The sequence below is a fragment of the Leuciscus leuciscus genome, assembly GCF_965113295.1.
Source record: "Leuciscus leuciscus genome assembly, chromosome: 19".
Lineage (NCBI taxonomy): Eukaryota > Metazoa > Chordata > Actinopteri > Cypriniformes > Leuciscidae > Leuciscus > Leuciscus leuciscus.
In genome coordinates this window covers 35,971,272-35,986,817 of record NC_138743.1, presented here as the reverse complement: position 1 = coordinate 35,986,817, position 15,546 = coordinate 35,971,272, and the positions used below count along the sequence as shown (strand labels likewise).

Sequence of the window (15,546 nt, the reverse complement as noted above, 5' to 3'; positions counted from 1 at the left end):
ATTGGAGAAGCTGTTGCAACTGGACATTTAGTGGACTTTAAATCCATCTGTCACGTTATGACTACTACTGGTATTATATGTATAAATATATTTATGTTTTTGGATATCCATATATATTTATTATGATGATCTCTGTCCAACTCATTTGTGACTAATCAGTCTCACTTTTATTAGAAGCTTTAAGCAATAAAGCTTTATTATTTTCATTCTTAACTGATGAAAATCAACCGCATATATACATTTATCAGCATCTCAGGGGAAGGTTACTCATTACAAAATAGCTTTTGTGGTCTGCATAAGCGCACTGGCGCCGTTGTACTGTGGCTGCCGTCGCATCATCCAAGTGGATGCTGCACACTGGTGGTGGTTGAGGAGAGATCCCCTGATATGATTGTAAAGCGCTTTGGGTGTACAGTAGTACATATGAAAGCGCTATATAAATGCCTCATTCATTCATTCATTCATTCATAAATGCAATGCATTATTACATTTTCAAAAAGGTGCACATAAGGCTACGCCATACGATAACACTAACTATCGTAGCTCTGCAAAGCTAATGCAATAATTTCAACATCAAAGTAAAAAATTGGCTTTTAATAAACTACTTCTAGATTAATTAACTTCGCAAGAAATATGGTAAACATTTATTATGTCCCTATCATTGTATCCAAAACTTAAGAGTAATTCAACATAACTTTTATGAAACAAAGACTGTACACAATGCAATTTTAATGACTTCTTGTTTAGTTTTAATCAATTGAACAAAGAAATGTAATATATAAAAATATTCCAAGCATTCTCATTTTAGTGATCAAACAGGAACTTGTCTGTGGATGTACACAGCCTCCCCATCAGTCCCACATACTAAACACTGCTCAAGCACATCAAGGCTGTTGACAGACAGTGTCTGACTGGGCAGCATATGAGTCGCCTCCAGTCTATTTTTGCTGGAGTCCCCAGCAAGCCAGGCGCTGACCACTGAGTCATTCTCCCCCGCTTGTGGAACGGCACTATGCGAGATGACCCTGCTGTTCCAGCCCCCTGAAACAAACCAGGAAACAGAAAATTATATGAAGATAAAAAATACAATACACAAAACGAGTACAGGTCAATCCCTGAATATTGAATGAATTTCTAATAATTTTAAATAACCAGCTAATAATTATTATTCTTGCAGTTTATTACACTTCAACATTGGCTCTCGGATGAGTCGAGGCTAAACGCCATCTGTCTCTCTTGCACAATTCTCATTAGAACTTCTTGTCCAACGTCGCATCTCGCCAGCACTGCTGACATCCACGTTGTTCTTGGACGTCCTCTTTTTGTGGTGCCTTTTACTCTTCCGTGCAATGCGATGTTGGCAATCCTGTTTTTATCCATACGAAGTACATGACCAAGCCACTGGTGATGTCTTTCATGTACTTTTTGCACAATCGTTTTTATCTGATTGAGGGCCTTTATGATGTCATCGTTTCTCATCTTGTCTGATGCGAACGCCAAGTAGTCTTCTAAATGCTGCCATCTCGAATACAAGTAGTTGTTTCCCTTCAGCACTTCAGCAAGTGTCCATGCTTCGGAACTGTACAAGGCAATCGGGGGTATGAGGGATATGTACAGTCTCATTTTTTATGTTTTTGTTCTTCCAGATATAGTGCAGATCGCTCATCACTTTCAAGGCCTTGTGTCTGTAGGTCTGATGTCTGTAGAGCAGTCACAGTTTGCAGTCAGAGTCGTTCCAAGATACTTGAATCATTCCACGTGCTGAAGTTCCTTCCCTCGGAGCAACAGCCCTTCCTTTTTTCAATTTTTCACTGTTCTCTCAGATTTTGTACTTAGCAGCATTCACTCCGTTATAGTCACTTATCTCTAGCCCATACTTTGAGCTGACATTGTCGACTCTGACCCGAGCATGTCCAATATCAGTAGGGATGGGGCCGATCCGATCCAGTATCGGTATCGGGACCGATACCAGCGTAATTCACGTATCGGATTTTCCCGATCCAACCTGCGGAGATATCCGATATCCTTGAGTCATGTCTGCGCTTTAACGTTGTCTGCTGAAATGACTCCAAAAGTGATTCCCGCCGGCTAGTCTGCTAGCTGGCTGCAAACTGCGGAATGGATTTCCTGAACGGAGGCGCGGCTCAATGAGACACAAAGTTATGAGACACGCCACCGCTCAGGAAATCCATTCCGCAGTTTGCGGCCGCTGTGTGGAAATTCTTCACACTGGAAACACCGCAGAGCAAGACAGCAAAATGCAATGTTTGCAAAGCCGTAATTCAGAGCTTGTTGAAGCTCCCTCGCGTCGTACAACACAACGAATGCAATCAAACATTTAAAAAAGCACCACGTTACTGTGCGTTCACACCAAACGTTGTCTGCTGAAATAGCGCGTCAAATTCGCGTCTGCCGCGTCTAGTTGGACGCTTGAATATTTTGAATCCATTCGCGCGCCCAGAGCGAAATTGACGCGCGTCTGAGGCGAAATCCGCTTGTCTGTTTGCACATGGCTGATGTTGATCGAGCATTCATCGAGAGAGTTACAGCATCGGAGCGAGGATCACCCTTTAGATAGTGTGTGTGTGTGTGTGTGTAAGATGTTTACACTTGCACTTTTCTTATATTTCAAGACTCAAGTATTTGACATTTTGGGAATGTAATAAATATTGACATGACCTACAGTTGCATATTTGTTTTCAGAATGGGATTTTTCCTGTTAACAGGATTTACTGTTTTTCTGACTTCCTTTTCTGACCTTATACTTACCATACATGCATAAATATGTAGGCCTACATATCATACTTGCCTGTTGAGAGGAGTTTATTTCAGCATCATATAAAATAAACAATAATGATAATAATAATATTAAAGCAAACACAGCTCTGGTATCGGAATAGTATCGGTATCGGCCGATATCCAAATTCAGGTATCGGGATCGGATCGGAAGTGAAAAAATGTGGATCGGTGCATCCCTAAATATCAGAGACCAATATCATCAGCAAATGGTAAGTTGTTAATTGTTCTGCGGTTTACACATGCTCTCCAGACCAATTAAGTGCCTCTCGCTTAATGTGCTCCAGATAGATGTTGAAGAGATCTGGAGACAAAAGGCTGTTGTTCTTCTTTTTGCCCACATCTCGGCGTTCATCACCCAGCGAGAGGACTTCATCTGTGATCCAAGGAGCGTTTGTATGTCTTCTAAAGCCAATTATCTCTTTAGCGGTTTTCTTTAATGTGCCATTGATAGTGTCGAGTGCATCATCCAAGCTGGATATAGCTAATATTCATCAAAATATAGACAAACTTTATATTACTGTGATTTTCTAGATTGGCAATAAGTGGATAACATTTTTGTATAATTTTTTTCAACAAGCGTAATGATTTAAACACTATTTATTTTAACTCTACATTTGAGCAGTCAAATTAACTTTAAAGATGATATACATTTCTGATTTTCATGCATGGAGATAACATAGAAAATGTGCCACACTTTAGTGGAGGACTTCTGTCACCTGGTGGAATACACTTAATATGTAGACTATAACCAGTAGATGTCTGCAGAGGAGCAATCATTGGCTCATTTTCCATTTTCACTCCCTTTTATAGTTCTTTTTTCGGTTTTGCTTTTGGATTTATAATAAAATGAATATTATAACAAATTTTTGCAATTTTATTGCACTGAAGTATGAAGTATAGCAAGAGTAGGAAAAGTCACTAAGTCTCATGCCATTTAGATGGAAGGAATTTCATAAAATAAATAAATAATCCCAGAAAACGAATTGGTGTGGACAAGGCCTTAAAGGGGACTGAGACAATCACGAATTTGTGTACATATATTACAGAGGTAATAGCCAATTTTTAGGGAGGCTGGGTGGAAATTTAGGGGGGAACTAAAATGGGCCTAGTGATGCCCCTGCTATAGCCCATATGCTCAGACCAACCGGTCTGACTTCGCTTCTTGTGCAACGTAAGTGAAATTAAAATTGTAATACCATTGTGCAGAAAACAATTGTAGGACTGAAATCCAAGAAAGTTCATTATATGGAAGAAAAAAAAGTGTATTTCGTCACTATGTTGTTTTTCGTGCAAAGAAGCTAGCTAAAGTCAGTGAATAAAACACTGACACAATGATGAACAAGTAACAATAATATTCGCAATAACATATCGTTTTACTGAACAATTAAGTAAATATAATTTCTTAATTTATCTTTGTAAAGAAACCTCATTGCTTAACTGGTAACTCTCTGCTGTCTTACTGTGCGTTCACACCGGACGCGACTAGCGCGTCAAATTCGCGTCTACCGCGTCTAGTTTGACGCTTGACCACTTTGTGTTAATTCGCGTGTCTAACGCGCGTAAAAACAAAAGTTTGAAGCGAAATTTACGCGCGTCAGAGGTGAAAGTTTTGGCGGCCATCTTTTTTAGATGTTTATCGAGCATTATCATTAGCATTAATCGAGAGAGTCACCGCTCGTATATGCTCTGGAGAGCAGAAACAGCTGCGTAGGGGACATCGTCGCTGTACTCGGGTCCACCAGACCCTCCGGAGGGTTTCAGGAGTTTCACAATTTGCTCCAGGAGCTAGGTTTGGTGGACCTAACGGTGAGGACGCTGACGAGGACAGCGTAGGCCGTATAAGGCCTCGGCCTCGAGTGGTCTATGCCTGTCGAGCCCGCGCTCTACAGCCCGGCGCGAGGTTCACCCTCGCCCGCACCCACCTAATCTGTCATTTATTTTTGTTTTGATAATAAATGGAGCCAGCCTCCAAAAGTGAAACCTGTCCTGTGATTTTTTAAAAGTTTTAATACACTAAATTGTGTTTGTTGTCTTTACATTAGAATAATAATGTTTCATATAATCTAGAATAGATATGGAATAAATAGCATTCAATACAAAATGAGTATCTCTCATATATTGAAATCGAGTTTTTATGTGAAAGATTTGCTTTGCACACCAAGCATTTTAGTCATATTACAAAATAATTTATCGAGGCCAAACATAAAATAACATTATAAACTGTCACTTCACCACGTGACAGCAGCAAGCAGGCTCCTGATTGGTTAACGCGGCGCGAATTGACGCAGAAGTTCAGATTTTTCAACTCGGGCGGCAGACGCGAATTCGCGTCAAACGCGAGAATGCACAAAAAGCACTACATAAAACATTCGCGCTTAACGCGCCAGGCGCTCAATTGACGCGCGAATGAGGCGTATTCGCGTCTACCGCGCCGCGCTCTACGCCTCATTCGCGCCGCAGGAATTTTTTACGCGCGTAACGCGTCTTTGCATTGACTTAACATTGAAATCACTCGCGCCTGGCGCGCTATTCGCGTCCGGTGTGAACGCACCATCAGACCACACAACCTATTTTCCTGTCGGCCACCGTAACGTCTGTTGGTTACAATTCGCAACCTCACCACTAGATGCCGCTAAAATGTACACACTGCACCTTTAAGGTGTTTTCAGTGACCTGATCACAAGCAGTCAGTCGAGATGCATTTCTATTTCCAGGTATTAACATGCATGTAAAATGCACCTCCTGACTCCTGTGATCACTAGGGATGAGATTTCGCCAAGAAAAATGTGAAAGGAGGCAAATGAAAAGTATAAAGAGGGCTTTAAATCACTGGTTTTAGTTTAAATGGGTCCTATTATGCTTTTTTATATGTTCAACTTTCTTTAGTGTGTAATGTTGCTGTTTGAGCATGAAAAAGGTCTGTGAAGTTACAAAGTCCCTCCAGCGGGAGTTATTCTCTATATCAGTGTACACTGTTTCTGAAGTCCTTGAAACGTCTCCACTGCAGTCTTGAGTTTTCTTCTGGGAACGAACACGTCACAATATTACATATGCATTTTCAAAAAACTGTCGCAATGTCAAATACGATGATATATGCGTCCGATAGGTATTTAATGCATTGACCAGCGCTGATGCCATTCATGGGAAATACCCGTAAATGTTAAAAGGATGATACGACAAAGATTTCGCTTTCCTTGGACATGGCAAACTCTTTTTGTTGCTGTTGATGAATATATGATTCGACCTGAAGGACAGACGCAGGTACACAGATCGCATAAATCACCATGATAAACACAGTCTTACATTTACATTTTTACATTTATTCATTTAGCTGACACTTTTATCCAGAGCGACTTACAATTGCTATATATGTCAGAGGTCGCACGCCTCTGGAGCAACTAGGGGTTAAGTGTCTTGCTCAGGGACACATTGGTGTCTCACAGTGGATTCGAACCCGGGTCTCTCACACCAAAGGCATGTGTCTTATCCACTGCGCCACCACAACCAGTCTTGTCATTATTCACTTATTTAACATTCGATACACAAAAATGTTAATATCACGGTAACTTGTATTCCTCTACTAATGCCTGTTTTTAGTACTGTAACTGTTATTTAGTATTAAATTATTGTAGTTGAATTAGCTGGCTTAGGTTTTATTGTGAATTTATGCAAATGTGTTGTTTTGTATTTATATATATATATATAAGTATACTTTAAACTTTTAATATATTGTTCAATTTAAATCAATAAAAATTCAATAAAAAAGGCATTCTTTAGTCTCATCCATTATCGTATTGTGGCACTTTTTTAAAGTATCGGTTCAGGCACCAGTACCATTTTAAAAGTACCTGGCAGTATACAACCACAACCTTTTGTTTTGCTCTCACCATTTCTCTAATGACCGCTTTCTGAAACATGCAATTTGATGCAGGTCAGATGTTATAAATGACACATTTATAACATCACAGCTGAAACGTAAGATGTATAAATTAAAGAATTCCCACTGTGAAACGTGCAGCACAAGTCGTGCTAGTGAAGGTGGTTCGGGTTGATCAGATTGTTCTTCTTGACTGTTATTATTGGACTCTTAAAGCTGCCGTCGGCAAGTCTGGCAGATTGGGTCGATTAGCCAAAATTTTGAATGTTTACAACTCTCATGCCCCTCCCCACTACCAGCGAGCACCCTCCCATCGAGGTCGTGCTCGTCAGTGCGTCACTGTGCGTGTGTACCTGATTTTCTGTGAACGCGTCCGTCTCTTCAGCATCTATCAACACCATGGACTCGGAGGTAGGCTGCCCTGGCTAATCTATCCATAGATAGCAATAACCGAGGAATTGGAAGCTTGTTGGTAGATTTTCTCTCCGCCATCACGCTTCATGCAATCTCCAGGCGAACTTCAGGCGTGGCGTGTGCATGTGATATTAACGTGCGCGAGTGAGGGGGGATCTGTGGCGTGTGCACGACCTGTGATTGACAGTCAGATCTCACACCCCCCTGCGCTGATTGGACCTGATGAAGCGGTGGATTTTTGCAAAACAAATAACACGCTCCAGGTGGAGTTAGAAGCTCGGGTTTTTTTCTAAAACCATCTTATTTATGTTGTTCTGTCAGATTATAGTTTTCAATTTCATTGAATATGATCAAAAAAAATTTGCCGACGGCAGCTTTAACTGATATGGCAAAACTGACGCTATAGTTAGCGTAGTGACAGTAGTGTTCACAGCACTTCAGGAAGCCTCTGGAGCTGATACTCATCTTCAGGAGCATTACATTTCCAACACACACTCTAAGCGGTAGACCAATCGCTACACTTTAGTTTAGAGATACATTTCTGTGGCGAAGTGTAAATGCAACATGCATTCTAAATCAGATAGGAATCCAATTTATAAAAATATTTGGTAGCACTTTACAATAAGGTTCATTAGTTGATGTATTAACTAACATGAATTAACAATGAGCGATACATTTGTTACAGTATTTATTAATCTTTGTTCATTTTAGTTCATAAAAATCCAGCTGTTCATTGTTTGTTCATGTTAGTTCACGGTGCATTAACTAATGTTAACAAATACAACCTTTGATTTAATAATATAAGTAAATTAAATTGAAATAAGATTAATTTAATGCTGTAGAAGTGTTGTTCATTCTTAGTTCATGTTAATTAAGGTGGTTACCTAATGTTAACTAATAAACCTTATTGTAAAGTGTTAACAAATATTTAAGCTAAACATTAGACAGAGAGATAGACAGACAGATATATAGATAGAATCATCATTATTATAATAGATGTGAAGGAGTGTTGGCTTACTCTGTAGGAGTGTGCTCATGTCTGATCCTGAAGTCGTCTCCCAGTGTAGCAGAGACCCATCCTCTGAGCATGTAAACAAGTGATTGGGGTTTGATGGATGGAAATGTACTTCCCACACTGTAGAAAACAGATCAGAATCACTGCCAGTGTTATTGAATGATCAGGTTTCTGACATTTAAGCCCAAAATATACTTTTACACACTTCTACAAAGTATACACACAAGCAGACGACACATGCGCATTATGACATCTTGTAGGGCTGAACGATTAATCGCAATAAAACCGCACGCGATTTAGCAAAGGCTGCGATTATCTTATGCGCAGTTTGTCAGTGGAGTGCGGCTGATTGGTAGTAAATACTGCTCCATCTGAACGCCAGAGGGCGCTCTCACGCAAACACGATAAATATGCCCCGCCGCAGAAGTGCAGAAGTACAATAATGCGCATCATTCCAGGAAATCCCTATCGCTGTAGCTGAATACACAGAAGATTGAAACGCTTTGATTAAACATGACTTATAAACACACGACTGCCTTATTCTGTGTAAGAAGCACATCATCTCACAGAAGGAGGAGCTCAACTGTCGTCATGAAGTGAGTTTGGAGTAAAAGCATGTTATTAAATGTTGTCTTTTGTTGGACAAGAGGTTCATAAATGCTTCTCATGTTTGGAAAGATATTCGACGTGTGTTGCTTTTTCAAATGCACGTTATAAGTGACTCAAACTCACAGTGCTTTCAGAGTGAGCAGCGTTTACAGAGCCGATCATCACTGACAAGCTGCACATCAAAAAATTTTAAAAAGAGAAGCCATCTCCATTTAAGTGCGATTACATGTGAAGTGCGATTAATCGTTCAGCCCTAACAAAGCCCTAGCAATCTCTCACCACACATCTTTATAATCTTTTAGGGTAGAGTAAATGCGGATTCTTTCTGTCCTCTTCGCACACTCTCATCCACATAGCCATTCATTGCTGTTTTAGCTCGCATGCGTTTCTGTCTTTTCCATTTACTCTAATTAGTGCAAAAAAAAAAAATGCATGTGCGTACATTGAAAAATCGTGCTGTGCGTCTACAGTATGCGGGTACTGCGGTGATAACGAAATTCGTGTCACACGCATTATACAAAGACCCTAGAGGAGTGAAGTATTCTTTGGGATTTTCCACGACATCTTTAACTTTGAAGGACAAGATGACATGACACAGTCCATTTTCTTTTGTTCTAATTAATGATACCAATTCCTTGCAAATTTTCATTTTTAAGACCAAACTGAATTCATGAATAAGGTCATTCCTACAGTAATATTTTGTGTAATATATGTTTAATATTATTTTATATCTCTATCTCTTTATTATGGGTGTCACGATACCCTGATGTCACGATTCGATACATATCACGAGACTGAACTCACAATACGATATTATTGCGATACTTCAAGACATATGATAAAAGGTTAACAAAAGATGTATGGTCGATTAAAATGATAAATTTGATATTACATTGTGTGTAAATGAATAGTCTTGGACTTGGAGCTGAAACCCAAAGCACAGGACAATAGAGACGCCAGAATAACAATATTCATGATTCTGAAGCTGAAAATACTGAATTATTTTAGACGAATATGCTTGAACTCTGTCACTGACTAGATATTTAAAATAGTGTAGGCCACTTTTTACTGATAACATCAGACATTTGGCATTATCAGGACCCATATTCCCCCATTGCATTATATTCAACATTATATAGTAGTTTAATGTAATACTGACACTAAAACTCATCTTTTATTGCATTTTTGTATTGCGAAATATTGTGACTCGATATATTGTTACACCCCTTCTCTTTATGACATCATTGTCCAGAACATGAAATCATTTTTGGAAAATAACAGCACAAAAATCGTTAAGTATTAGCATTGGCTATGATCAATTCCGTGATTGGCTAACGTTAATTATTTATTTCCATCCTGCTGACAATTGAAAGCACATGCACGGGCGCATTGTTCACAAAGAAGAGATATAACATGCATTCAGAAAATAGGGAGAATTTTCATTTCTTCTCGACATTAAGTTCAAGAGCATTTTTCTGAACGTCTAGTATGTGTGTTTACAGAATTCAAGCATATTTATTTTTTTAAAGTTGTGTAATTCAAAGGGTACTGACTTTCTGCTGAATGGGCCTCGATGAGAGAGAAGGGCGTATTGCCCTGTCTCACGTCCCAGATACACAGCATCCCGTCCTGCCCTCCGGTGGCCACTATGTGCTGCTGGTTAGGGTGTTTATCCACACAGTGCAAGGGCACTCTGTCCCCGGTGCTGCATGAACACAACATATATGAAAACAGAATAAGATAACAGAAAAGAGACCAACTTATGGTCTAACTTTCAGATCTTCTAGAGTGAATTCAGATAAACTGGGCCACTTATTGATATGACTGAGTCGAAATGCTGGCAAATAAGCAATTTTTTATCTTAAAGGTGCAATGCGCAAGTCTCTGAGTTTTTGGAGAACTATGCCCACTCTGGCGGCAAGCGAAACTGCAACCAGATATAGCCAGGTGAGCGTGAACGCACATGACTTCACGCCCAGTCTCAAATTCCGTCCCGAATCCCTCTTATTTATTTTACTGTACAGGATTATAGAGGCAATCGCAGTGATCAGAGAAGGGCTCATTCAGCCCATCAGGCAATTGTTTAAGCATGTATGGGTTAGAAAAACGGGTATTTTTAACATGAAATGTTGCGCATTGCACCTTTAAAAAGTTAAAACCTTTTAATAATTTTTTTTTTTATTAAAGTATAAATGTTAATGTACAATTAATTGTAAAATGTAATGCAGTAATGTGTGAGTGTGGCTATTGAGTGGCTTCATTTACATTGCGCAAATGAAAACATGGAAATTAATGAGAATGACTCACTGGTCCTAAAAATAAGCGATTTCTTCATGCAAAATAATATTTATTTTTCTACTTTGATTTTGATGTGAACGGATGCGTGTTCCCGAAATCCAAAAGAATGCAGTTTTTATTCGAAGAATAATATGAATATGTTTGCTTAATCTAGTGAGAGTGAAGCATACAGAGAGAGAATCTGTGCAGGACTGTCGCTCTGCTGTCTGAAGTCCCACATCTTCAGCTGGCCGATGGAGTTCACAGTGAGAACTTCAGTCGTCCTCAGAAACGTCACGGCATGAATCGTACTGCTATCTGCATTTTCTGTAATGCAGACAATAACACGGTGCTATTAGTCCAAACTGCATGATTCAAAACACATATGCATTGAAGGTCAAATGTAATTAAATGATACATTGACAGAAAAAATAATAATACTATGGAAGTCAATGGCTATCGTCAGCGGTCTGGTCACCAACATTCTTTAAAATATCTTCTTTTGTGTTCAACAGAAGAAACAATGATTCATTCAGATTAATTAAACATTTTAAATATCCTGCAGTGCAGCAATTCACATTTTGTCAGAACCTCTAGTAAAGTCCATGTTATTTTGTTTAGTTGTCTGTTGGGAGATTCTCAGTTTATCCAGAATTGTGCACCTCGATTGTCTGTGCTACAAAGAAAGCCACAAAATACTCACCAATAACACGCACGACTTCGGTCTGATCCGCCTTGTAAAGAACAACTCGCCCGTCTTCACCCACTGACACTATTTCAGGGCTTCTGCACACGACTGAGGTGCAGGGCGCATCATCACAGGAGTATTGATGAGCTCTCTCCCACACATGAGCCAACGACAGAGCCTGGACATCACAACACACTGGTTTCACACTGGTTTCACACTGGTTTCACACCAGTCAGATGATGCAAATATCATTCAAAACAAACAAATATAGCAAATACCTGACAGTCAGACTGAAGCTTGAAAATCGTCACAGCCCCACTTGATGATGCAGAAACGAGCCTGTCTTGATCTAGAAACTGCACAGATTATATGCAAATGATGGTTTAATTCATCTCAAAATAGTCCACAAATGAAAGATCTCATTCTGTTTTCTCTCTGCATCACATACCGGATTTAAAACATGGCTTGAAACAGAGTCCTGCATGCGGGCCGCTAATATTTGATGTAACCGTGCAATAATATTCACGTTGTCATTTGCTGTGCGAGTCGGGAGTCAATCGGCACGGGCAGACTGCGGGTCCAATAGCCAAGACTGTTTCGACTCAATTTGGTTCCCGCTGATAGGCAGCTGCTTCCCAACGGCCCTGTGCTGTAGTCTGAAGACCGGCAAACTGCTTTCTAATCAGAACGTGATATGAAGAGTTGAGTCGGGGTGGGAATCACAGTGAACCTCGCGACACGATACATGGCTCACGATACCGATATCATCACGTTTCAGCAATTCTGCGATAATCGATATATTGCTAGACAATCCTATGATGTAAAATATCACGATATCGGTCTAACTATGAAAACAAAATGCCTTTGAAAAAGTTTAGTGCAGGTTCTCTCACACACAAAAGGTTTTTAAGTCTGTAAATTAAATTGAACATTTTAAGTAAATCAAACATTTTATGCAAAATCTTAAACTTTTCTTTGTGTGTGAACTGACACATTTAACTGCTTATCGACTTGTTTTATGTAAACCATATATACACAACCATATAACCATAGATACACTTCAAAGTTTACCAACCTCTTTTATTTAAACCTGGGAACATCTCAAGATCTCCGTTGACTGCCCTGCGAGAAGCTCCCTCCTCGTCATTTCTGACTTAGGCTATAAGTTAAGTCAAGTCATCTTCATTTATATAGCGCTTTTAACAATAGAGATTGTTTCAAAGCAGCTCTACAGAGATAAGCGTATAAATTAAGGTAACAGATTGTTTTGGCTTTATAGGGGTTCTTTAATAAAGTTATTTTCCAGCTAAAGTTAGCTTTGATTGATTCGCTTCCGTCGCAACGATCATTTGTTATTAAATTAGAGGCCGCTGAGACGACACCGTTCTCTCTACACAAACTTTAAACGCGAACCTGTGAGAAACGCTGATGGCGTTCACATGAGCATTAAGAATTGGTTCTATAGTTATGTGCGTTTGAATATATGTGCGCAGGTTTGTAATTCCCTACAGACCAAGCCTAAACAAAGCACTGGTCTTTCCTTATAACTTGACACAGAATTTTATTTTATTTTGTCACTTCGGGGTAGGTACGCGAAACAAATCTTCCCAACAACGCTTTATAACAAAAAACAAAACGATGTCTAAAAGCTGCTGTGTGACGAGGAGTACAGCAAACAAGCAAACAGACAACAACAGAAATACGTTTTTATAAGCTGTCGACCCAAAAAACAGAGCGCAACGTGTCATATTACTCTGAGAACTAACATCCACCCGCTGGAGGGGAATGTAATCACAGGGACGGCTTAGCTTAAAGAAATATAATATATAAAACTGACATGTGGATATTTGCCTTACCAGTGACACAGTGTTTTCTACACACATAGTGTATTTAGTGCATACTGAGTGTCAGGATCCCACAGCTTACCCATCTCTTCCTGCTGATGCTTCACGTCTCACTGCCTGTATCCACTTTTGTCTCCTTAAAGGCTGGCTTTTACGGTTCGGGAGCTTATAAAATGTAGTTCTGAGTTTTTAGTTTGTTTGCTGTACACACAGCAGCTTTTAGACATTTTTCCTTTTTTTTTTTTATAAAAGCAAGAAAAGTGAAGTAGGGATTCGCAACGCAAAGTCAATGGAGACGGCTGGATACGTTTTGCTAACCTGATGTAGAAGATTTAACGCGGTGCGGTTCGGGGTCACAGTCTTTATGTCAAAAAGGTCTGGTCGGGTACGGGAACTAAATTAGTGCTGCTGACGAATAACGGGACGGGTGTTCTGTTAAAGGGACAGTTCACCCAAAAAATGTATTCTGTCATCATTTACTCTCCCTCATTCGTCGTTCCAAACCTGTATGAGTTTCTTTTTTCTGTTGATCACAAAAAAAGATATTTGGAAGAATGTCGGTAACCAGACAGTTGTGGGGCATCACTGCCTAACATTGCAGGAAAAAACAAATAGGCTCCACTGGAAGTTAGTGGTGTCCCACAACTGTCTGGTTACCGACATTCTTCCAAATATCTTTTTTTGTGATCAACAGAAAAAATAAACTCATACAGGGTTGGAACAGCATGAGGGTGAGTAAATGACGACACAATTTTCATTTTTGAGTGAACTTTTCCTTTAAGAACTGCGAGTGCGGGACAAGACCAGTGCAGGACTCCCTGGAGGAGTTGTCCTACATTTTAAGTTTGGATTTACACAAAATAATAAAAAGATATGCACATACGTGGCTAACTAGTAGAACTAGTAGAATATAAAGGCGATTCAGTAATGTTTGCAAGCATCCTATTTGAGATACAGTGAGTATTTCCAGTGACTACTTGCATAAAAATCTTTCTCAATGTTCATATTTTCAAGACATTTTTTTTGTGAAGGGTACAGCTTCCCCCGATCCCCTCTACTCACAGAACAACACTACACTTATTTCCAGTGAGTGCATACAGTGAGTGTGAGAGTGTGTGAGTGTGTTCACCTGCAGGTCCAGCACGTCTCCGTCATGCTGGGAGTCACACAGTAACTGAGGCTCTTCATCAAACTCTCCATCCATGTTTGACACTCCATGATCACCCACCGACCAGATCGACACTTTGTTATTCTGAACACACACAACATGCGGATTAACACCTAAACATCAGTGTGTGTGAGATATGTGGTGAAACTCATCTGAACTAGCGCTGGGTCTCGCCTCGTTGTCCCAGGATCCCGTGGCGAAAAGCTCCGGCTGCTGCAGCGAGGCCGCAGAAACGGGCCGCCAGCGCGTCTTGCTGATCTTCTGAGAGATGTATTTGGCGTTGATGGAGTCCATTGGGTCTCACCATAGACGGGTCTCACTGGTGCCGTACTGTGTTGTTGATCAGTTTAGCGTGCTTCACATGTAGCAGAACATATCCCGCCTCTGTCCGCCTAGTATGGCGGCCTCAGAGGGCCAAACGCGATTCGGTTTGATAAAAACTAATATTAAGCTGATTAAAAATAAAGATATTTGTATTATTATTATAAAAGAGAATTTAAAAAGAGAAAATATAAGTTCCCTCTAGTAGATTTAGATTTACACGGCACATTAATAATGTAATATTTTTTACTTATTATTATTTTTACCGGTATTATTATTACATTTAAGTGAAGCTTCATTGAAGCGAAGATAAATAAAATAGAACATTTTCACATTTACGGGTTTCTTGGAAGCGGAAGTCGTCATTGTTGGGTAAACTTCTACAGCGATGAATGAGAGAAAACATTAAATATATATTTTTTGTGTGTTCCCATTTGCTCAAATAGCAAAAGAAAAACTCCACAATAGTGTTTTCACAACTTTCAAAAGGAGTTAAAAAAAATAGAGACACTGATAACAGCAGTCAGATGATGG

General features: G+C 39.7%; 1 protein-coding gene across 1 annotated transcript; it reads right to left on the bottom strand.

The window, feature by feature from the left end:
- Positions 1 to 632: 632 nt before the first annotated feature.
- On the bottom strand, positions 633 to 15,108 carry nup43 (nucleoporin 43). The gene is made up of 8 exons (XM_082147990.1): positions 14,866 to 15,108; positions 14,653 to 14,775; positions 11,958 to 12,035; positions 11,695 to 11,857; positions 11,183 to 11,318; positions 10,268 to 10,419; positions 8,109 to 8,225; positions 633 to 1,041 (listed from the first exon to the last, which is right to left on the bottom strand). The coding sequence occupies exons 1-8, from the start codon at positions 14,983 to 14,985 to the stop codon at positions 812 to 814; spliced, it is 1,119 nt and encodes a 372-aa protein (XP_082004116.1). The 5' UTR covers positions 14,986 to 15,108; the 3' UTR covers positions 633 to 811.
- Between the last annotated feature and the right edge of the window lie 438 nt (positions 15,109 to 15,546).

Coding starts and splice junctions, on each gene's coding strand:
- nup43 (XM_082147990.1), bottom strand. CDS start 14,985: ATGGACTCCATCAACGCCAAATACATCTCTCAGAAGATCAGCAAGACG. Junction 11,858..11,957: donor AGCTTCAGTCTGACTGTCAG/GTATTTGCTATA, acceptor TGTGATGTCCAG/GCTCTGTCGTTGGCTCATGT. Junction 10,420..11,182: donor CCTGCACAGATTCTCTCTCT/GTATGCTTCACT, acceptor GTGTTCATGCAG/CACCGGGGACAGAGTGCCCT.